This window comes from Manis javanica, chromosome 5 (assembly GCF_040802235.1).
Source record: "Manis javanica isolate MJ-LG chromosome 5, MJ_LKY, whole genome shotgun sequence".
In the NCBI taxonomy this organism is placed as follows: Eukaryota; Metazoa; Chordata; class Mammalia; order Pholidota; family Manidae; genus Manis; species Manis javanica.
In genome coordinates this window covers 84,065,703-84,090,522 of record NC_133160.1, presented here as the reverse complement: position 1 = coordinate 84,090,522, position 24,820 = coordinate 84,065,703, and the positions used below count along the sequence as shown (strand labels likewise).

Genomic DNA, 24,820 nt, shown 5'->3' with positions numbered 1-24,820 from the left:
CAGGTTTAACTCTTTTGTTTACATACATTAAGAAAATTCAGATAATTTTCAAATGAACATTTAAGCTTTATAACAGCTAGATCTCCTGAACATAATAGACATTTCCTCTGGTTCAAGTTTACGACTAAAAGAAGGGGAATTGGAGAGGTTCCAGAGGATGTTAATGAAAATGATTAAAGGGCTGATGATGAAAGGTTCAAGGAATTGGGATTATTTAGCCTGGAGAAGAGAAATTTGAGGGGTTATTTAATGGCGATCTTCAAGTACAGTATGCAGAGGGTTATTACAAGTGTGGTAGCCAGCTGTTCCCCAGCTGTATTGAAGGTCGGAAAACAACAGAACTAGAATTTCAGCAACGGATTTTAAGTTATACCAGTGGTATCAGTGGTTCTCAAACTAGCTTAAGGGATGGAAAACCATGAAATATTGATGTTTAAACTTAAAATGTAGTTTTTGCTAGCTCAGATACCAACTTATATACTAGTATAACAAAAGTTTAGGGGAGAATTGTGGAATACAAACTCAAAATTGGGAAAATGTTGACTTTGGGGAGATAAGTGGGAGTTAAAGCCTTGCTTCAGCATGCGGGCAACCTTTTGGGGGAGCCCTGTTTGCGAACTGGTGAGCAACAAAGACGAGGGTGTTTGAGTTGCTCGGGAAGGGGGAGAGTCCCTCCCATCTGACTCGTGGTGACACTCCTCCCTGTGGCCCTGATTTGTCTCTGTCCTGGGAGAGGAGGAGGTGGGGCCCGAGACAGACCAGTGCTTTGAGGATTGACAGGGGAAGGTGCCTCTTTACAGAAGGTGTGGGCCTGCCTGTCCCTGGAGCCCCCCTGGATGGCAGCAGCCCCCTGAAGTGGACAGACCTGCTCTGGCCTGGCCTATGGCGTCAGTTCACCATTATCAACTCTGGATCCCCAGAAACATCACTCTTTAAAAAAATAACACTTTTAAAAAATGTTTTATTACAAAGCTTCTTTTAAAAAATGCTCAGCACATAATTCAAACTGGAATGACAAATGTTAGATGACAGTTTTGGGCAAAGGCTGTGCCTTGCTGTTTTTAAAAAAAATGGGTACATCAATGCTTATTTTAACAACTGGCATAAAATCCTACTAACAGGCTAATAAAAAGATACAAATACAGAACATTTAAAGTAATAACAATTCAAGTGCTGGGCTTTTTACAACAAGGGGGTGAGAAGGAAAGAAATGAAGATTCACTGCAGACTGGTTTGTGGAAAGTATCTGTTACAGTTTACTATTTAAAAAAAGAGATCAGAAGAAAAACAAAAATGAAATCAGACTGCCGACTGCTACCAACAGAGTGGATTTGGCTGTTACATTTATTTAGCTCTATCAAACACCTTACAAAAACGGAGAGGGCACTATCTGTTACAGGTAATTCACAGAAAAGCCACTTATCAGACATACTGCTCAAGAAAAGAAGGCTTCTTCTCATTTCATTTTGATTTCAAACTTTTCCAGGTCTTTAAATTTTACTTAAAAGTTCATAGCTAGCAAAATATACAAGAAGGTTAAAACTAAAAAGTGTAAATTTAAAAAAATTCAAGTTTAAAATAAAAAAGCATACGTAAGATTGATCCTTTTGCACTGTTAAATAAAAGCTTTGGGAGAAAGGAGGAGAAAGAAATGTGGAGACAGAAAGAGGGAACTCTTCCCCGAGTGCCGCCAGGGGTGCTGATGGTACGCTGGCTGCTGGCTACCTGGCTCACAGCAGCCCGAGGAGCCGAGTTACTGTCCTTGCCTGCAGGTTACAGGTTTGGATGTGAGATGCCCTGGGACGTGCATGGCAGAGAGGAGGAGAGGAGAGCTGCTCAGCCACCCCGGGGCCTGCCAGCATTCTCATGTGCTTTTTTATTTTCTTTGACAAAACCTTCTATGCTTTATTTTGGAACTCGGCTCTTAGCAATAGATGAAGGGGGTTTGGCAGTGATTGTCTTTAGGGATCAGCGTCTTTAGCAGTGACCTCAGGGTGAAGTTGGTGTCGATCCTCCTTGGAGTCGACTGGGCAACCCTGGAGACAGTCTCGGTTTTCAACAAGCTTCCATCTCCAGAAGAGGTCCCGGGGCCACCGTCTTGGCTTTGCATGTTGGGAATGTGCTTCGTTTTCCACCTCAAGAAGGAATGAATAACATTCTGTTAATATGACTTTGCCACAGGCTTTTAAACGATTTTTACCTCTACTGCATACAGCACATGTCTTAAGACACTTGCACTTAGTTAATCTGCTTTGTTATTTGGCAGTGGCTTAAAAGGACTGCCCTATGGTAGCCTGAACCGTGAGACTGCAGCAGAGAGTGAGAGTAGGTGCACTTTATTGAAATGTTTGTTTTGGTTCCATGTGTATGTACATATATATACATCCTGGGATGTGCAATACATTTAATACTTTGGGTCGTGGTTAAAAATAAAAACACCAGTCTGCCAACTACCAGGACAGGACAGCCAAACATGACGAAACGGCACACCAGTCATTCTGAAGTGTCAGTCTGTTCAGCCCATGTGCGGAGCCCCTGTACGACCTTACCCAGGACTGAGCCCACCACCCACTCCCACAGCAGCCCATGCAAGCAGAGATGTGCTCTGGCCACTCATGTCCAGTCTGAGGTGCCTCTCCATTTTCACTGAAGACTATAATTCTCAAGATCTTTTTCCTTCATAATAATTACCTTCCCTCCTGTTACCCCTGGGATGTACACTCCACAAGTATTTAAGTAATTGTCAGATATTGGGGGTTCTCCTTTTTGTAAGTTATCAGCAACTCCCAAAAGCTTTAATGACCTAAAGATTTTTTGAAGTGATTGAAAATAAAATCTAACACTGTAACAAGATGAGACAGCAACAAAGGGAAAGTGAAGGCACCTGAAGCTCAGGTCTCCACTCAGATTGCAGCTGCCTCGTGCAGCTGCAGGGCTGCCAGAAGCCACCTACCCCCACCTGGATGCCTGAGGGCTTCAGATGAACCCCAGCTCTGAGCTTGTGGGGTCCTTGTTATGAGTAGAAGTTTCCTTTAAAAAACTAATTCTAAATAATACCGGATTCCTTTATGTTTTTATTTAAGTGAGTGGAAAGAGACATTAGAGGAGAAGAGGAAGCTTTCAAATAGTTTTAAGAATGACAACTAAGCTCTGGATGGCAAGTGACAGTCCACAAAGTGCTGCTCACGAGAGGAAGTGTTGTGCGGATGGGCAGGCGAGCCCGGCAGCGCCAGGGCTGCGCGGAGGACAAGCTCCGCGCACAGGCAGGGAGCCCGGTGGGCCTGGCTAGGGGCCGCTGTTAGCCGCGGTTGGTCGTACCACGCTGCCACCTGCGCCCGCCCCTAACACGAGCCGGACTCTGAAGAGACTGTGTATCTGCGTAACTACTGAAGAAACAAAACAGAGTAAAAACAAGAAGTCACCCACAGAGTGTTGGCACCCAAGGTGGTCTTCAATGAATATTCCAATTCTATTCTTCCGCAAAATTAACCTCTCCCCATTTAACAGGAGATCACCCACTCCAGCACTCTGGTTTTAAAAACTTAAGTAGAGAGCCTTCGCACCGGAGGACCACACCGCTCTGAAGGCCCCTACCTTTCCCAGGAGAAAGGAGCAGAGTCTGGACGGTGAAGGTGCCGCCGGCAGCACACGGCGTCGCAGTCCTGCGCTCGGAGCTCACAGCAGCGGGCTGCAACGACTGCGATTCAGAACCGACTGGCCCTGAGCAGCGAAGCGCGCCTGCTGCTGGAGACAGCCGTCTCCGGCCCAGCTGCAGGCTGGCTCCGGAGTCCTGCGGCCAGGACAACCTCCGCGGGCCGCCCCGGTCCCCACTCCCGCGCGGGGCCCAACACCTCCCGTCTCACACCCAGCGCTGTGGCTCACCGACCGTGCTCTCCCTTCCTCACCTCACCCCAAAATGCCTTCTCCTCCTCCCATCCTGAGCTGGGCACAGTAACATAATTATTAAAACAAACTTGGGGCTATTTACAAGGATAAGACCTTGCTATCTCCTAATAAAGCCATTTCTTTCCATAGCCACGTTTCCCACTGTCTGACAAACCTGAGAAGTCCGTTTCAGAGATCCTCTGTACAACTGCCGGCCAAAAAGGGACTCATCCCCATCCAGGATGCTCTCCTAATGGTGTGACCAGTATTTAAATAAATTGGCAAAGAAATTCTGTCAAATACTGCAAACCGAATCCGGTTGCTCCTTTTAAATACAGGGTTGTCGGAGCAGACCAAGTCTTACCTACAAATGAGGGAAATGAGAGCCTTACGAGTATTCCTTTACAGACATAAAACAAGTCCAATTAAAATTCTTTTCGAGAAACCACAGGCATGAGGCTTTGGAGACTGGAGACTTCCCACATCTAAGGCTTTGCTGGGGGCTGAGGCTAGGCCAGGCGAGGCGAGGCGAGCCCCACGGCCCAACCCGCTAGTGAAGCCGGTGCTATCCGAGCCCCCAGTTACTGCTTCCTGCTACAAAGGGTGCGGGGAGCCCTGTGCGCAGTAAGCTGGGCCCCTCCGGGCACCACCGGGGGGACGGCTGGACTGTATAGCAGTGGAGACCTTGGTGCTGCCCCTCACCATGCAGCTGAAATCCTAAGGCTCTCCTGGACCAAACTTCAATCTTGACAAAACATCCCACTAATCAAATGGAACCAGGAACACAAATGGGCAGGGCCCCTTATTAAGAACCCAAGTGATAAAGGGAAATCTGAAAATTTCAAGGATGGACATGGTTCTGGGAGGTAAATAGCCCTAATTCTGAGGCGCCAAGAATTTCTAGGCCTGGGTGCAAAAGTACACAGAGGGAAAGGGGGAAAATTCCTTCTTCAAAAGAACAAATAAAAGATTCCGTCGGCAGCTGAGTGCCCCTGTCCCCTTGCCCAGGCTGTCCTCTGGCAGCAGAGGTCAAGGACGTTCCCAGTGCAGCTGAGGAAGAGGGAGGGTCCGTGCAACCAGGGCTCACTGGGGCAGCTCAGCAGCAGAGCAGGTCTGCAGGAGCCACATGTAAAGACCAACCCACCTACCCCAAACCCCCCACCCCTGTATCATGTACTATTACTTCCTGGTTCAAAAATGGTGAGAAGCCCAAAATGGGATGGGATTAAAGGTCCTTCCTCCCCATCTCCAGTGTTACTAAGAAGCAGGAACTTTAAAATGTTCTTTGTTTTGACGTGGGATTTGGGGAGAGAGTATCAGGTCAATGCTGAAAGGTGAACCCAGGCAGAGGCTAACTGCGTAAACTGCTTCCCAGCAGCACTCTCCACACCCATGCCAACTGCCCAAGTCGTTCTGCCATGCCTCGGGGCAAACTGACAAAAGCCTGTTATTTTGGGGTGCAAACTCTTCTGCTGCACACTGTCCCAGTACGAGGAGAGTAGCAGACTTCTGGAGGAGGAAGCAGTGGGACGGAGCTAGTCTGGCTCTGCCGTTTCAGAGGAGACTGAGGCATTAAATGACTGGTACAAGGTGACCCCTAGCATTCCCAGGCCTCCTGGTTCCATGTGGGCCATGGCTTTGACTTCAAGGTGGTCTTGTCTGCAAGAAGGTGGTGAGGGGGAATGAGGAAACACAATGTCCGCTGAGCACCAGTGCGCCAGGCACCGGGATATGCACTTTATATATACAATGTCATGTAATGGTAGTTCTGCCCATTTAACAAAGGAAATGGGGGCTGTATGAGGCTAAACCACTTACAGGTGGCAGGGTTAGCTTGTGAGCCCTTAACAAATGTTCTCTCCATCACGCCTTGGAGCTAAATTATCATTCATTTTCTTCTCTCTCGCCTACCTTCCATCCACCCGTCCACTGCTCATCAGCAACACCTTTATCACTGTGGTGGTGGTCTACAACTAGACCCCTGCCCACCCCAAGACATTATGCTCTATTTGAAAGCAGGATCATAAGGAGAACAAAAGACATTAAGAAATTAACTTTAAAATTTAAGTCTCTAAGATTGAAAGTATACCCTATAAAAGCCAACTTAATTTCTTTGAAAGTTAACACTACTCAGTATTCGAGAAAAAGGAACAATGCTGATGCGTGGTTAGCAAGGTCAGCACAGAGCCATCTGCTTCCGGAGGGAGCCCAGTGCCCTGGTCATTGGCGCTGAAGCAAGGCCGCTCCCAGGGCCTGGAGGAGCACAGCAGGTGGTCGCTGCCATCATGGGTCACTGGCCCCGTGCCTGGGTCCCCGGCAGGGTGACTCAATCTGTGCGGTTTCTTCCCCTGAGGTATTCAGAGGGAATCACGATTGGTGAAAGCAGATGCTGGCCACGCTGAAATGACTGAAATAGGCCTCTGAGGACTACCAGTTGAGCCAGGGCTGGTCCTGGTTTCTGTCTGCAGCTATTGGCCTCCGTTCCTGATCAGCCCCGTGCGTCTCCTCTGGGAGGACAGGCATCGCTTGTCCCGGGTCTTCCGGACAAGTCTTACCCACTAAACCGTTGACACCTCTGGACACACTTCAGAAATATTCTTGAGGAAAGTATAGAATAAGAGAGCCTCAAAACTCCATGTTAGTTCTATAAATAGAAGCAGCTGAGGCGGACAGTAATATGTAGACCCCCATCAGCCACCTACCTGCAGGTTCTTTATCCAGTTCCCATTTCTCTAAGTCTCCCACACCGCAGGTGCTAACTTCATGTAAAAATGAGGAGAAAGGACCAGGGCACACTTGTTTATTTCAAACCAAGAATTTCCACTGTTACATCTGTACTTGTGTATAAGTTTACGGGCATAAGGAAGTAGTAATGTGGTTCAGAGCAGAGCTCTGAGGACAGCTATTCCTGGTGTGGGTGGGAGGCCTGGTTCCATCATACTGCCTAGGTTATCTTGGGCAAGTCACTTGAATATCTCAAACCCATTTCCTCATCTGAAAAATGGAAATAATAAGTTACTATACCTCATAAAGTGTGTTGAGGGGATGAAAGGAGATAATGTAAGTGTGAGCTTGCCAAGAGCCTGGTATCTGAAAGGGCACAATAGGTAGTAGTTAACTGCAGCAGATGGAGACTTGGAGCTAAAGACAGACAGATCCAGATGTGACCCTGATGTGCCACACACCAGCCATGCAGCCCTGGACAGGTTGCTGGTGTTTTCTCACCCCTCACCCGGGGCAGAGATCTGCCCCCTACAGCACTGCCATGACAACAGGATGAGGTGGCACATGTAGAGGCGTCTACTAAGAGTGCCTAGGACCCAACAGGTGGTCCAGAAATGTTAGTCCCATTTGTGCTGTTCCAACTTCACACAGGATGTTGGGAATAGTAAGCAAGATTCATACTATTTACAAAACTTCTGGTGGAAAATTAAGACCAGTAGAGAATGCTGCAAAAAGATCTCTCAGGAATTATAAATTATCTCTTATGAAACAGAATGTCTCCAGAAACACAACAACAGACAAGTAATCCCAAGAGAACAGCAAAAATTTTTTTTTACATTCTAAAAGCAGGTACTTAAAAATTTAGAAAGTTTCAGGTTGGATATGAATTAAAACTTAAGCATATAGGGGAGCAATATTGTTGAAATGCTTTCATTTTTCTCTCATTCTGTCAAAATAAAGAGGCTTTGCTAAAGCTCACAGACAGTTTTAGGCAGGAACACCTCACTCATATGATCTCAGTTACCTGGCAGCTTCAATTCTAAAGAACACAGCTGAGGAAAAGAAATGAAAAGCCTCAAGCTATCCCAGGACCATGGAGAAATCCACGCATGAAAACAGCACGTTTTACCTTCCTTGTGACAGCACCTGCCATGCCCCAGCTCAAACCCCACTTATTTTCAGTTTACAGATTATTCAAATAAGCTTTGTTTTTTGATTCCCAAACCCACACAACAGATCCGAGGGACATATGACTTTAGGGAGGGTGAGGTCCCAGACAGAAACGTTAGACAGAAAAAATTACAAAGAGCACATTTTTAAACAGCCCACATTATTTGGGGTCATTTAGCAATGTGGCAAACAGCATCAATTCCTTGTCAGCATACACTATATGCTATATTACCTGCACTGTAGAATAACAACACAAGATATTAACAAATATTTACATTAATTTCCATGTACTCTGTTGAAGACAGAGGTTGTACTTAAGAGTTGAACTAAGCGAGCACGTGTTTTGATGCTTAAAGAGGTAAACTTAGAGTTCTTCAGGAAGCTCCATTATCCAGAAGGGCTCATTTCCTCGACAGTTCCAGACACTCAGTGAGAAAAACATTCTGTTAAGCCCTGTGTCCAAAATATTTTTTTTATTCTATAAACCGTCCTTAGACACACTGATCTTTATTCAATTTCATGGGCTTTCATGAACAATACTAAATATTATGTGTCTTGAGAGGGTTTTCAGGAGCCTTATACTTCTCTACCTGTGTTATTTTCTAATGGTATGTGATTGGCCTGGTGGTCAAGAGTCCAGTTCTCTGTTTCCAAAGGCAACTTAAACACAGTTCTAGCTGTTTTTGACCATTAAGGAGGGAAAAGGAATTGCAGGACAGTATAATGCAGCATGGCAGAGGTTTTAAAAGCTCTCACCATATGTGTGACCCTCTCCCAATTTCTTCACTACTGCACAGCTGTCCAGATAAAATCACCTGTGTGCTACTGTGACAGACTCAGCCATCGGCTTACCAGTGAGCTGTGATGGGCCCCTGCTGGGATGGCACTCAGCTCCCCTGTCGACCATCCCAACTCTCACATACCCAAGGTGGGAGCAGTGGCCCCTGGCGGCCATTGTGCACTGTGGGACCATGTCTGGCCAGAGGTGGTTATGGACTCGGGTAGAAGTCTGACCCAAGCTGGGCTGGAGTCCCTTCCTAGAATTTGAAAGACTCGTCTCTTCTCTGGGGGACTGATCTGTGATGGCACGTTAGGTATGGGAGCTGTGGACATGCTGGTCAAAGAATCGAGGAAGTCTATCTGCATGTCAGAAGGAAGCAGTTTTTGGGGATGGACAGATATGAGAGGCAGGAAAATCACTGAGACAGCTTTCCAAGGCTATCTCCCAGTATCTCCTTGGCCCCACTGCACTTTAGCCTTTGGCTTCTGCAAGATGCTCCTCTAGCCTTAAAATAGATTTCCCCATTCTCCTCAAGCTGGCGTGTTTGTTTCTGCTCCTTGTGATCAAAAGGCTCCTAAGAGTTCCCATAAGGCACCCTCAACGACAGTCAGAATTTGAAAACCTGCATTCCACACACAATTTACCTAGCCACACAGTGACATTACGCAGCCGTCTCTACTTAGCAGGATGTGACCATGCCTGCCCTGACTGTCTGATGTCTGAATCTTCCTTATTGAATGTTCTTACTACAGAGTTCCTACTAGGAACAGTGTAGTTAAGTGTTGCCCTGTGACAACTTTTCTAATCCATGATAAGTTAATCAGGGATTTGTGGACAGACATAAAAGGGAAGACATGGGGAGGCCACCACCTCAGCCAGAAACATGCCCAGGGAGGGGGCCGTGCATGAACCTCTCCAGGCCACCAAGGCCTCCATTTCCTAGGCGGAGTAACCGACAAATGACCCACCAGCAGCTGTTTTCATCAGGATCTAACCACCTCACAAAATGTTAGGTGGAAGGTCCCCTGCTGGGCTGGGCTTCCATTCAAGGGCCATTGCAGGTGGTGCTCTGGGATGGCTGAGCAGCATGCAGGTATTTTCCCAGGAAATGCTGACTGGGGCACAGCGTAGGCTGCACAGCCACAAACTGCCACAGCTACTGAGCAGTACCTGGGTCTTCCTGATCTGACAGCACCCACCTCCAATTTTAGGCTCTGTCCGCATGAGCCCCTTACCACCCTGCATCTCCTGCTAGTTTAGTGACAGTTCTAGGCCAGGGCTTCCTAAGTGCCTGACACGCTTGGTGCCTAAGCAAGTGACAAAAGATGAAGAATGGAAAATAGGGTGTCATTTTTTTTACTTTATCATTGTCTAAGCTTTAATTTTTACTTTGAGACTTTGGACAAGCCTTAAGATTTCTCTAGCTGCTTCCAACTTTAGTATTTTGTAGGAGTTTGGCTTTGTTTTCAAATTAGATGTGCCAACCCAGAAGCAAACATCCAGACTTAACAATACTTGACGTGGCTGACTACATTTGCACCCGTGCAATAGAATTGAGGGCAAAGGTTGGTCAAAAGTGGCAAGCTCATTAGTGTGAGCATCAAAACTACATGAAATAAACATTTCTCTCAAGACCACTGAAAACATCTAGAACGCTGCCTGACTGTAAGAGGGCAGGGCTCGAAGACCCTCAGGACCACAGCCGTATCACCAGTCCTGGCAGTATGTCCACTCTGTAGGGAGGCTACAGGGACCCCACAGGCCCCAAGTACCCAAACTTTAATTACCTCATTAGGCTTTTACCATCAGATGGAAAGCTAGGCACAATTTTTAAAAAAATGTAAATCCAAGCACTGTACAGTTACTGATTGCATTCTGTACTGTCTAGAAATTACCACTCCCACACACCTCTTGGCCCCAGAGAAATACAGGCTAATGTTTTTATTTAGTAAAAAACACATTTTAATTTCTCAGTTCAGAAGTACCTAAGATAAATATTATGCCAAAGCCAAAACTGGCGGGTGAGACTATCTATCTGAGTGCCTATGTGTATCTCTGTGTGTATTCAACCAGAGGGTTTTTTTTTAAAGATGGCTTGTTCCTACTTTTAAACTAGGTCTTTGACATTATATCAAAGTAATACATTAAAATAAGAATATCTTTTCAATTTATAAAACTTTAAGGCAGTGGGATTTTTGTATTTGTAAAACTAAATATTAACCAACCAATTGATTAAATTACATTTCTCAGCTATCAAAATTCTAATTCTTTGCTTCTTTAATTCCTTATGAATCTGGATTAAGTCAGGAAGAAAGGGAAGTTCAGTGTTTTATGGTAATCTCTGACTTCTGACAAACTCCTGAGGTTACATGTTCCAAAGCAAACATGTAACAAAACCCTGGAAACTCATAGCAGTCTGGTAGCTAGTCTGTCAAACCCAAGAATTCCTCATGACTAGACAGAGTATTGCTTACTCTAGGAAGCCTTCCTTGATCTCACTGTGATTTAGATACTAGTTGTTCTCTTTACTTTTACATAGTGTAAAGTATGCATCTCCTTTACAGCAGTATTACTTTAAAATGACCCATGTGTATGTCTGTATCTTCTTAAATGGGGAACTCTCCTAGGAATGGGCACATTCACTCAGCAGGTACCCCCCACTGCCTAATGCAGTTCTTGTAGGAGTTTCTTACTGGACGGTGTCAGTGAATAAACAAACGATTGGCATTTACAATACTGGCCTTGTAGTTGGACACAGGAAAATGTGTGCAGTCTCACTTCTTGAAGCCCAAGGCTGCCAGTCTTCCCTCAAATGACAAGTTAGTCCAAAAAGCTTAAGCTGAATTTAGCTTTTTAAAAAGATACTTTAATAGAATCACCTCCAACCTGGAGAAATGTCGTCTATGGATCCCATTTGCAATTATCCTAAAAGCTGTTGCAAAATGTTGAGACGGGGTTTATGCTAATTTATTTACTCTGGTGAAACCAGGTTGAAACACTCTTAAAATGTGCAAAGGCAGAAACATGAGAAGACAGGGACACAACTTGGTGTGCTGACCGTTTGGAATGGGCCAGTCTCTCTGTTGGGCTGCATGAGGCAACTGCAGTGGCATTTTCCCACCAGAACAAATGGCAGCTTTAGCTGAAACCTATATATCTCTTAAGGGCTAGAAATACAAGTCTTTTGAGGGCTTTCTTGTTCACTGAGGAGTCTTTTCCTTACTAGTGGGACTATTTTCCTCGTGATTCATCATCCCACTAGTTCAGAGTACTGAGGGTTCTCTAGCAGTTGAGCTACATACACGGACATTTGAGCTCCACATCTAATTTGACAGGAATTTCCTTTAAGGACACCAAAATAGTGTTAGGTTTCACTGTACACAGGAAATAAACCCTCTCTGAATACCTCTTCATGTTGCCATCACGGCTTCTCCCTTCCTGGGCACTGTGTCCCGCCTGCCTTACCTTACTGGAAAGAGAGATGTGAGGGTTTAGCTACCACCCAGCAACTTCCCTTCAGAGCTGAAACCAGCCGTGTGAGATTTCACATCACACTATTTGCATGATCAGTTCTCAGCAAACATGTTATCTCTGCCTTTGCTTTGTTTCTAAGGTGAAGCCAGCACCAGTGTGACCCTAGTCTGGCAAACAAGGAGCCCTGTGATCCCATTAGCGGTGAACTGAAGCCCCAAAAAGCTAGAGGCAGTGTTTCTGAGGCATCCCTTCTGGGGGCAAGAAGGTGAGGCAGGAGATGATCTATACAGGAATTGAAGAACAACCACACTGTATACAAGTCTGTGTTGAGATCATACAGCTGCTTCAGTCCTTATACAGAACAGCTCAGATATACAATGAGGAATACAAATCAGAAAATTTATGAGACCCGAGTCTCTTTATAAACACTGGGAGGCAGCGCAGGCCACAGAAGAGAAAGCGACCAGGAAGTCAGGCCTTTCAGCAGATCTTTCGGGGCCACAGGGCACACAGCCTGTTCCGTCAGGCCCCAGGAGCCAGAGGCCCCCTGGCTTTCCCCGGCCTGCCCCAGCCCATTCCGGTCGCCCTGGGAGCTAATCTGAGAGCCTGGGTGGCCTCATTCCGGGTCTGAGCCTTTCCTGCCGCCGATGCTGTCTGCCTCAGCTCTCATTTCTTTGCCACTGCTCTGCTCCAAAACCACACACAGAATACCCTCCCTTTTTCAGGGGTAACAGCTGGTTATTACGGAGCATAACCTCCTCAGGGGGGCCTTTCCTGACTGTCCAAATTCCCCAAGTCACTCCCTATTTTTATCATAGCTTATAGTTTACTGTTCATTAACTACTCTCACAGCTATGTAAGCACTACAAGAGCCAGGGACCTTCTTTGGCTCATTCAACACCATTTCCAGGTCTTACTGTGCTTTCTGGCATTTGTAAGGTACTCAGCAAATGCTGACTAATGACTGAACAAATAGAAGTTTCCGAGTTCCTAACACAATGGAAGAGGTGGGGGGAAACAATAGGAATATTATCATTCCTAACATACTAAAATCTTTATGAACGCAAATCTGAGCTCCTCTCTGCTCTGTAATTCCCACTCAATGACTGACTGTGAGGCCTGCTCTCCAAAACAGGGTAGTGCAGAGGACAGTGATTCCAAAGGCCTCACTGCTGATCCCACCCTGAGAGGGGGAAGCACCACTATAGACTCTGAAGGGGAGCCCAGAAGACAGGAGCCTTGCTGGGTGGCTGATGAGAACTTTTTTATGGTGGGGGGTACACTTTGCACTTTGTTTTTCTGGGAAAGGGCAGAGGGGACAACTTAACCTTTAGGAAATACAAGTGACAAGAAAGCACATTATTTTTAAAAGATATTTGGGATACATTCTAAGACAGAAATAGACTTAGCCTAATCCTCTAATCTAAAATACTATATAATGTTATTAGGGACACAAAATCAAATACCAAATCAAATGCCCAACTAAAGTATGGAAATATATCTTTGCATGATTTTTAATAGAAATAACAGTAAAGATTTTGATGCAAACAGAAGTTGGAGTGAACCAGCGAGTGTCAGTCCACAATACAGTGAACCTCAGAAGGTTTTCCATTTAGAGGACATGTCCATACCTCCACATTCAGTAAGAAAAAGGACAACATTCTTTAAAAAAAAATGCAAGCAATGAAACCCCGAACAAAACCCAAAAGCCTTCCTCTGTCCTTGCTGGTAGAATTACTTCTGTGAAGCCACAACTTCTTTGGGCAGGCTTGTGATTGCCATCTCTGTGTTCTGAATAACCAGCTGAGAGGCCAGCACCAAGGAGGCCCTCAAGTTGAATTAATGCAGACATCATTTGTGGGGAGATTTTTTGTTTTTTTAGGTTACCTCTACGAGGGACTGACCCTCTTTTCACTTGGAAAGAGACCCACTCAGTGTTAGTCGAGAAGAATTTTGGTATCATAAAGCTACAATGATGGAAATTTGAAGGGCCTGAGGAATCTGAATAAAGACCAGCAGCCTCGCAGATGAGAGGGCGATGGAGGGGGTCTCGGGGGCGAGGGAAGAAGGCAGGCCTAAGATGAATGAGCCGCTGCAGGTGGTAGGGGTCATCATGCCCATTTTACAGCTGGGTACAATGAAGGTTAAACGCTGAAGCAGACTCCCCACCCAAACGGCTGATTTAAAATTCCCATCCATTTAGTGCCCTAATCTCTGCAGACTCCTTTGGGAAAGTCCACTGCAAGTTCAGTACAGAAATTAAGTTCTAGAAGATTAAGGAGGGGTCATCGAGTTCTAGTCAAGAGCCCAATGATCTGCAGGCTAATACTCTTCTCCTGGGAAGCACTGGGCAGAGCTGTCCCCTCCTCAGGCAGTGGAAGCGGGCTTTCCAGCCCCAGGGCCAGCATGTGCAGTGACTCCACCTCTTTGGGGACTTGCTAATAATTTTGTTGGGACTGAGCACTGGACTCATAGGGGCTAAGCTGGAGGCCAGGAGAGGCAGAGAGCAAGAGTGACCAGAAGCAGAACTGTGAGGATACGGTAGATAGCTCTACATTGGTGGTATACACTAAAACAGTGCTTTTCAGTTTCTGAGGAATAAAGTAGAGTGACATAGTCAATCTGGGTTTTAGCAAGTCCCTTTAGGAGCAACATGGAGGATGAATTAGCAGAAGAGAATTCTGGAGGCGGGAAATGACCTGAAGGCTCTTTCGGTAATCCAGGTGGGAAGTCTGAGCACCTGAGCTTGGGCTGTGGTGGTGATGAGTGTGACCGGGAAGACCAGGACGGACCCAAGGCATGGAACTGTCACTAGAGACAGTAGAATCAAAGGTGGCTCTTTTGAGAAGAACTATCCCTGGGAGAAGATGCAGACACACTGTGAATTCAAAGCACAGCAAAGACCAGTATATGGTAGCCAGGTTACCTCAGGGCTGGAGGTCATGTGGTCAAAAGTAATTACAGTAAAAGGAAATAAAATAAATACTACCTATAAATACCGGAGTGAGATCCAGCAATTGTTACCAATAAAGAAAAGAACTTGATAGCAGAATACAGTTAATTAAGTCCCCACACCATATTTTTAAAATAGAAAAAAATAAGCACATCTTTCTTAGTAGAAATAAATACTACTTTTAAATATCTATATATCATCCCAACTGAGATGAAGTCTCTACAGAGCAAAACTTCCAAGTCCTGGGCTAGAATGGGCCTGGGCTTCTCAAATGCACGCAGCCCTGGGTTTGTGGAGTAAGAAGGCATTTTGCTTGTTGGTTTTTGTTTGTTGTTTTAAGCAAGCTGGTCAGCAAAGAGTGGTTGAGAAGAGTTAGGGGACAGGGGATGAAGAGAGATTAAAAGGTCAATGGGGAAGAAGAGAAGAGAGAAACACATACTATTTCAAATACATAGCCGGTATAAAAACCACCATATTTTTTAAAGCACTGATTTGATATGGGTGGGCTTTCCTCTGTGGAGGAGCAATGCTGAGTGGCATTGGTATGAGCAGGAAGATTCACGAGCAAGTGCCTCTGTTTATAACTAACGTCAGCAGTAGGACCAGAGGGTCATTCTTACCATGTTTCAGATGTAGGCAGCTGTCATTCTTGGACCTGTACCTGCAGAAAATTGTGTCTTTAACAAATTTTTATTGAAGAGCTTTTTGTACATTCCAAATACGTAGTAGTTACAACATCATGTGAACTTGTTTGCTTTACTTTTCATGGTTCTTATACCAGCCATTTTTATTTGTGCAGTACAAGTAGTGGCCTTATTTTTAATGAAAGAAAAAAGGGAAATAAATAAGACCTCACTGACTGATGCCTTGAATTAATGTACAGGAAAGATAAACCCTGTCATCATGTTTTCTAATTTTAAAAAACCCAGACCACAGAAAAGATTCTCAGTGAGATTTAAGGTAGCATATTATAGCGTCATCATAAACACTGTTATTGTGAGGAGTTATACAAATAGAAAAACAGCAGAAGTGTTAAAGCAAAGAGAACATAGACAACAAAAGGGAAACCAAAAACACCCACCACAGTTGACATCAGGATTCCAGGTTTGGGAGAGGGGTTTTTAGATGTACCTTCACTTAGTCACATTTAAAAGAAAGGTATTTTAAACACTCTTAAAGAATTTCAGGAAGAAAAGCAGAGTTAAAGACTCTTCAGCTGCAGCTGCAGAGGAAAGCAGGGTGTAGAGAGACGCAGGCTAGTGTAAGAGGTGTTTGTCAGCAGCGTGAGCAGGCCCTTGAGTCCTGAGGCACCTACCTGATGTAGATTCCTGTAGCTTCTCTCTCTTCCTCTTCTTTTTCTTACCCTGGAAGAAGACAGGCACACTGTCATGTTAGGGACGATGCTGTGAACATACGGGTGAATGTAGACACAAAAGTATGGGCGGGCAGCCAACAGAGAGGGAGACACCTCATTCTCTTTCTACCATCTGTACCTAGAAACAGTCAGAAAGCGAGAGAAAGAGAGAAGATACATTCTTATCTCCCTGGTGGCCTGTCGCTCCATGTTTAATATCCTCAGCACTGACACTGGGAGTGGTTTGTCACACACACTAGCATAACCATGTGCTCAGGCTGTGGCCACAGAGCCCCCTTCCAGAAGGCCTGCTGAAGGAGCGTTCCTTTATTACTAACCACCATGCTTAGGACCCACTTCTGGCGGTGGTCACGGTCAATCTGCCTTACTGTGAGTGCCACTGTGCAGTTCAGAATGTTACCTGAGGACCCCTGGCACCCCAGGCATAGGTCTGAGAGAACCCAAGATAGCTGCACTCGGGTCAGGCCAACCCCGAGAAACCCAAAGGTGACTTGGAGAACTTTTTTCTGGCAATTAGGGACCTTGCTTCTTAAAACAGACACAGTAACACAGATACATATGCAATCTTAAACACATTTCAAAATAACCACAGATTTATAATTTTGGGTCCCATTTATAGTAGGCTAATTTTGTTTGTCTTCATAATTACTTTCTCCCTCAAAAAAATAATTGTAATAGGGCATAGACACAGTATATATTTGATTTATTCAACTAGTAAAGGACCAACCTGGATTAGGATGCATTTTCAAATAATTATCACAGAACACATATCACACTCAATATACCTCTGTGCTGTAATAACCATATTAACAACTAAAAAAACTACGATTATATTGGATATTGATGAATATGTAAAACTATGCATTTTTATGTACCTCAAGATCGTTTTTCTTCATGTCACATGACCTGACGATTCAGGCTTTAAAGGTTTGGAAGATTGGCTGAAACTATCCTCCCAAACATATTAGTTTGTATGGATATGATCAGTTTGCACATATTAGTGACCCTGGAAAAGGGCCTATCCTATCAAAAATAATGGAGTCCTTGAGATTAAAAATACTCTGGGAAGAGGGGAGGAGACAGAGGGAGAGCATGCTTCTCACACAAATCCACTCTCTTCCTTTCGAATGGAATTCCTATGGTTTTCTGACAGTGCTGGGAGGCTGTTTCATGTGTCTGGAGCCTTCTTCCTTTCTCCTGCTAGCTCCTAACTGCCCTTCACCACTCATCTCAAGTGTCACCCAGGAAACTCTCTGCCCCTCACCACCCCCCTCACCACCATAGCCTGGCTCCTCCCAGCTGCTGTCGCGGGCATTGTCCCCAAGCCCCTCGCCACTGTTGGTCATGAGAGCACCACCGAGCACATGCGCCCATGGCCTGAGGTGTGGGACTGCTATTGTCTTTGTGAAATAACCTATACTATGATCTAGGCATAAACCAGTGTTTCCAGAGAATGGACATTTTACGGAAGACAAAAAAACTCAGTAGTTTGGATGTATTAATACAACTGACACAAAAAAACAAATTCATGTACTGTAAATATAAAATATTTTTCATTAAAATAATACTGGGGTTATTGAGCACTAAATTTAAAACTCTAACAATACAAATATTTGGCTGATATCACTACTGATTTATGAAAACGTCAAAGTGGTAAAAGGTAAAAGTTACAAGAACAAGTTGAAGTTATAAAATCTATGATAGCAGAGGAAGGAAACTGCCTAGATTTCCAAGTCAGGTATAACTTGCAGCTTAGCCACTGCATGGCTTTGGACAAACTCCTTAACCTCCTCGACCCCTCAATTTCTGTCATCTGTAAAATGCAATGATACTATTTCTGCCACTCACTTATTATAAGGATTAGAAAATCACAGAGAGAATTTAAGACAGTTCTTGACAATTGGCATATGGTAGATGTTAAAACAAGCAAACAAATCAGGAGAGTTCAACAGAGCTGCTGCTCCTAAGAAACAAACAGCTGGACTCTTACTTCCTATATCATAGTTCTATCCTAGGTTTAAGCTCCAAGTCCTCACCAGTAGTGACTTTTTCTTTGGAGCTTGTTATAGGAAAAGTCTTGGTGGCTCATCGCATGGGATGTGTGACCTCAGCCATGAGCCCCACAGGACCGTCTGTAGCAGTGGCACACATTAAATTTATGTTGATTAATGGCTTCGCCCTTGCCCTTCTTAAGAGGGACAGTTATAATTCTTCTTAGTAGTAATACTGTCCTAGCTAGCATTTCAAATGCTCGTCTCCACATAGAACATGGAAATGATCTTCAAAATTTTAAATGAAGAGCTTAATCAAAATTGTTCCCCTCTATAAAATGATACGACTTAAATATATCATTTATAATATACCTTCTCAGGTATATTAATATGCCTGAGAAGACTACAAAGTAAGACTACCACTGTATGCCAGCAAAGGCCATTAAAATAGTCTTTGCTGTATCAAGACTACATTCATAGGATGTTCAAACTCTAAATAAAAAATAACCGGCAATAGAAATGAAGCATTTTTTGCCAACTAATTTAGTATAACTTAAAAAATATGGTAAAACCTACTCTGTCTGAATAAAATACATGGTAGACATCTGGGTACATTAATATGAAAAAAAACTTTTTTAACCCAGTTCTGATTAATCTTTGGCAAATCAGTCACTTGAATACATTCTTTATAAGAATTATAAAAGAATATAATCCTTTTGGAAATAATTTGACAATGTGTATCAAGAGCCTTTAAAACATTTATATCCTTTAACTCAACAATTCCAGTACTGGGAATCTATTCTCCAGAAACAGAAGTCCTATACACAGAAAAAAACTCAGGCACAGGTATGTTCATTGCAGGATTATTTCCAACTGTAAAAAATAGAAATCAACTAAGATGTCTAAAAGGAAAAAAACAGTTAAGCAAATTGTGACAGTCACTCACTGAAGTATTGCATAGCCATTAAAATTGATATATAGGACACTATGCCACAACAGAAAAAGCTTATTACATATGAGCAACAAGTATGACACAAAAGTGTATGTATACACACACATATTCAAGTAAAAACTAAAAATGCATAGGCAAAATATTGGAGAGTCTGTAACTAATTATCACTAATATTTCCCTTTCATGATGGAATTAGGACTTAAAAAAATCTTTTTCAACCAACATTTTAATGAAGTATTTTTTTATTAATAAGTTCTGCCTAAAAAAATGTATTAGTACCTATAGCCAAAAAAAGAAATGACAGCTCAAAGCCTTCAAAGCTCAATATATTTATGAAATCTTTACAATGAAATTCATTAACTTCCCCAAATAAGAAATCACACCAGCTTTAGATATACAGTACTCCTCCTTACACACGGGGAATGTGTTCCCAACTCCCCAGTGGGTGCCTGAAACTTCAGGTACCACCGAATCCTGTATACACTATGTTTTTTCCTATACATACATGCCTATGATAAAGCTTAACTGAGAAATCAGTAATAGTAAAATATGAACAATAACTAATAGTACAATAGAACAATTACAACAATACACTATAATAAAGTTATGTGAATATGGTCTTTCTCTCAAAATATTGTGCTGTACTCACCCTTTTTCTTGTGATGTGAGATGATAAAATGCCTATGTGATGAGATCAAGTGGGGTGAATGACATAGGCACTGTGAGGTAGCGTTAGGCTACTACTGACCTTCTGATAATATGTCAGAAGGAGGATCATCTGCTTGGGGACCGCAGCTGACCACATGGGTAACTGAAACCACGGAAAGTGAAACCGCAGGTAAGCGGGAACTACTGGACTCTAAACATTTCCTTCACGAAAGGGGTAGAAAGAGAATGAATGAAAGTAGAGAGCCATCGGTATGCAGAAGTGGCTTACATAATTGTCTCTTGCAGACCAGCCTGGATAAAGCTGCATATGTAGCTGTCTTTCCTTCCGTGCTAATTCATAATATTTAGCCTGCTCTTCACGGGAGAGGGCATGCCACTAAAACAAAAAGGGAAGGCGGGAAAAAAAATCAAATGAAATTAAGCAAAACAGCAACAGTATTACATATTTCATGTTTCAAACACTGAAGAATGAAAATATGAAGCACTGAAACTCTGGTTTATTTTTTAACCACAGAAGACCGAGCTCTGCAGACCCCACTTGGCGACTGGTGGCTGGAGTGAAACTCCACCTCCGGTTTCTCCAGTCTGTTCTCTGATATCACGAGAACACATCAAAGTCAATTAAAGTATCCAAAGTAAAATGATCTGTCACCCACCTTTTCTTTTCTAATATAAATTAAAAAGAATTTCCACTAGTGAACCTCAACACCCAACTTAGCCCTTTTACACAGTCTGTAGCATATTCTTGATATATGATACAAAGTACCATTTATTTATGCAAAATGTGATCATTTCCAGATGGTTTTTCCACACAGCTACATCCTTGCCTCACATGGACACTCTCCCACTCTGTCATATGAGAGTCTGAAACCATCATATGATCCTTTCTATAAGGCAAGATATCAAAAGTCAGTCTGTCTCTTCACCCTATCCTCACACTTTTATAAGCATTAATTGTCTAGGGAGAACACTGATAGCATTGTACAACCACACATTCACACGCTGTGTCTATAATTTTTAGCTTCCTTCTGATGGAAAGCAAGCAGCATTATGTACGTTTATTTTGCCATCTTGAATTTGAGACTAGCATCGAATTTGGAGAATGGAGTGGCTGATATGCTGTAAACTTTCGATTTCACTTTTATATAACTGATACATGCAAAATATCTTATGTAGGCAAGGCATCCATTTGGGATTTTAAGCTCCTATTTGCACATTCCGTTGCACATATATTTGTACACGACTTGCTCCAGGTCCCCAGCAGGCAGTTTTCAACTATTTTTCCCACTTCCCAAATGTCAGAATCTGCCAGCAGAACTTTCTGGAGAACTGGGCTTTGGGGGATCCGACTGGCGGAAGGTGATGGCACAGCGGTAGCGGCTGCGGGCCCGCCCCACGCGCCAGGGAATCTCGGTCACCGGGACCTCCTGACCGTCTCCCCAGCTCTCAGGAGTGAGCTTCCCACTGCACTTCCTTCCCTTTCAGGGCAAGAAGATTCTTTCTCATTCATGACCACCCTGCCTATTGATTTTAATTTCCCTGTTCTTGTTTTTTTAAAATGATAAGAAAAAGAAAAGAAAAATGTGGCTGGATATGGGAAAAGAAGGAGAAACGAGGAGGAAAAAAGCTCTGGTGTAGTCCCTGGACTCAGCCCCAAAAGCACGGCTAGGAAGCGTTCCTCAAGGAAACAGAAACGCCTGTCCTGTTTGTCAGGAGAACTTGACCCCAAGAAGAACAGCTAGAACACTCTCTGCCACACCCCACGCTCCCGCTGAGCCTCCAGGGCAGGCGCAGTGCCGCCCACAGGCTGGGCCCTGGATTCCATTCCTTGCCCAAGGCCCTGAAAAGCCAGGGCTCTGTGTCGGACAGAGTGGATGACTTATTTTTTGATTACTTTAGAAATGCAGAGTGTAAAGTTAAGAAACATGAAACACAGTGGCCTTGGCCCAAGCCTAAAGGCAAATCAGGTAATATGTTTTTCTTTAGAAAAAAAAAAATGGGGGTGGGGGTGGGGGAGGTGATGAAGACAAAAACCTGAAAAAAAATACCTGAGACACGGTTCTTTGTATTAGCAGAGTAAACACAATTAGTCAAATTAAGCCTAGGAAGAGGGCATGTCTGGGGCAGTGGTGGAAGTTTCGAAGGAAAATCGGCCAGCCTCTTCTAACTGCCCGCTCTTCTCACCCTCAGACACTGACCTAGAACTAGAGGCCTTCACAGGGAGAAAAAACTGGACACAATGGAGAAGACCAACCTTGCCTGTCATTTTTTGAGAAAAAAATTGATTTTTATTATTTTACACAGTTCTGGTGCTAAGTAACTGTGACTGGCAAGTGTTAGAAAAAGCAACAAAAAAGGAGACAATAGATAACTTCTATAAATTTGTTCATTTGAGAAGTAATATCTCATATTTTAAAATGTAACTTGTGGCAGCTTAGTAACTTGTTGAGAAAACCTGGAATAAGTGTTGTAAGACTTATCTCCCAAAATTTATATTGAAGTTGGGTCTTCAACCCAAACAATCAGTTATTTTTCAGTTAAAGCAGGAAAGTTAGCTGTTCTTTTTTTTTTTGTCAAGCTAAAGTGAGCAAAATGCAAGAAGTAAATGCAGGCCAAAAACTATTTACTTGCATTTTCAGTTGTTTCTATTTCCCTGGTACTTCTAGTGCACAGTATCTACCCACAAACAAAAGATCATTTACTAGAGTAAAGCAGGTGGTAAAATGTGGTATTAAAGCTTTGCATTGAAAGTAAAAAATAAAGTCTAATACAAAATAAAAAGATGGCCTTTACATAGGAATTCCAGGAACACAAATGACAAATATGCTTTTCTATCTCTTTTGCTTGCTGAAAAATTAATTTTTAAAAAAACCAAATTGTCAATATCTCACCAACTTATTAGGAAAATACCTACTTAATTTGAAGAATTTATATAGTTCCAAGATAAAAAAAATTCTAATAATAAATGTTCCTTTAATAGCCTGGATTTTTTAAAAGGAAAAGCTTATTTTAAAGTAAGATTTGTGCTATTATCTACAACATGAAAGAAAAATTAATTTGTATGAGTGAACATTTCTATTTTAGAGGTACAGTAAAGATGAATAAAAACCAAAAGATAAAATGTTCTGGATGGATTTAAGTTTAACTTTCAAGAATTCTAATTATCCCAGTGTAAAACTTCATGATTTTAAAGCCAGGAACTTTAAAGAACTAGCAAGGACTGCCCTGCCAGAGGGGAGTTATGAAAGGACAGAAAACCTGATGTTAATCAAAGATCTCAGGGACCTATAAATAGAAACAGGTGTCCAAATCAAAGACAGAGAGAGACCCCAAATGAGAACCATCCTTCAGGACACATGCTCTGATCTGAGGATTGTTAAGAGAGCTGAGAAAGTAGCAATTGTTGGAAACGTGCATTGAAAATAAGAAGCATGCCTTTATATCATGCCCTTACTTAACTCTATTGGGCAGGAAAATAACTCCTGCTGGAGAGCCAGGAGACCTTTAACTCATGAAAGAAAAGAAAAGAAAAACTAAGTTTTAAGTAAACTGGAATTAGAACATCAACCCTTCTTTTCCTCTGATTTCTTCTTCTAAAGGGTCGGGGAAATACATGGTCATCAGCCTTTAAGGCGGAGTTCTTCAGAGATGATGGGAATCACTCATGTGCTATGATCTGGCTTGGAAATCATGGTAATTACTGTTATTAAGTGTTTAAGAATCCCCAGGCAGAATAGAGTATTGTGCACAGGGTACCAAAAGAGCTATAATCTAGCACCTCACCCTACCCCTGAAACCACAGTGTTGCAGATTGGAAATAGCTGCATTTTTACTCTAGCCAACAGAAATCGATAGTGCAGGAAAGCCTGCTCCCCTTCATCTGTTCATATGGTCTAGAGATGGCCTGGATGTTTTCTGTTATGAATGCTAAAATTCATTAGGTTTGTAGCAAACATGGTAAAAATTATCATTAACAGCTAAAACATGATCACCTGAGTTTCACAGCGGTTGTTAGACCTTCCTTGCCTGAATGTTCATCTGCAAGTCATGAATTTGAGAGGTTGCAAAAACAAATACACAAGGTCATAGTTTAAGAAGCTACCACACATACAGGAGAGTATCAACAAATTAAGATGAAGCATGCCTAACATGAAAATGTAATTAACAGTGAAAATTTGAATTAGAAAAGTTCAAATTTTTTTCTACCACTCCTCAGATACCTACCTAATACCATTTTAATCCTAAGAAGAGTACCTGGAAGGACTTGACTAACCTCTGGGCTGGTGGTCAGATAAAGAAATCTTAGAGCATCTGTCCTAGTTGTAACCTACTGCCTGGTACATAATAGGTAGTCTGAAAAACATCTGCATGGGTGAAAGAGGGAATGTAAAGAGGCAATCCAGAAACCTGGCATGTGTATGCTTTATTTTTCTAGAATAAAGAGTTCTCCAGCCCATATAAATTCTTCCATTTAAAGCTTCTCTGTAGAACTTATCTGCTTCTATCTTGTAAGCAGAGGTATCTGTATTCACCAAGGTTCTTCCAGAAGCATGACTTTTTCCCGCAGCTCCCTAAGTCAGCCATGTGCTTTCCTGCTCCAGACATGGGTTCATGCAAATGTTACTCTGTCTGGCGAGAAACCTACCTCTCCCTGTTAATCGCTTGGTTAACTCTGACTCATCTCTCAGTCCTTAGAGTAACTACTATTTTCTCAGAGGGGTCCTTCCCGAGGCCTCTGTTATTCTTTCTCATAGAATCTTGATCTTGACCTCACAGTTTTTATCACAATTTTAATTACATACTTATTGAGCAATTATTTATCTGACATCTGCATTCTGTCACAAAA

The 24,820-nt window shown here is 43.1% G+C and overlaps 1 protein-coding gene across 5 annotated transcripts in view; it reads right to left on the bottom strand.

Moving 5' to 3' along the window:
* Positions 1 to 930: 930 nt before the first annotated feature.
* LEF1 (lymphoid enhancer binding factor 1) overlaps positions 931 to 24,820 on the bottom strand; it is a 112,769-nt gene continuing 88,879 nt past the window's right edge. For 2 of the 5 annotated variants that reach the window (XM_017673846.3, XM_017673848.3), the window contains 4 exons: positions 20,243 to 20,350; positions 16,303 to 16,351; positions 15,608 to 15,648; positions 931 to 2,135 (listed from right to left, as the gene is read on the bottom strand). In XM_017673846.3, the coding sequence (XP_017529335.1) occupies positions 15,614 to 15,648; positions 16,303 to 16,351; positions 20,243 to 20,350 (192 nt within the window). In that variant the 3' untranslated portion in view covers positions 931 to 2,135; positions 15,608 to 15,613. The other 3 variants (XM_017673847.3, XM_017673845.3, XM_073237199.1) reach the window with 2 other exon arrangements.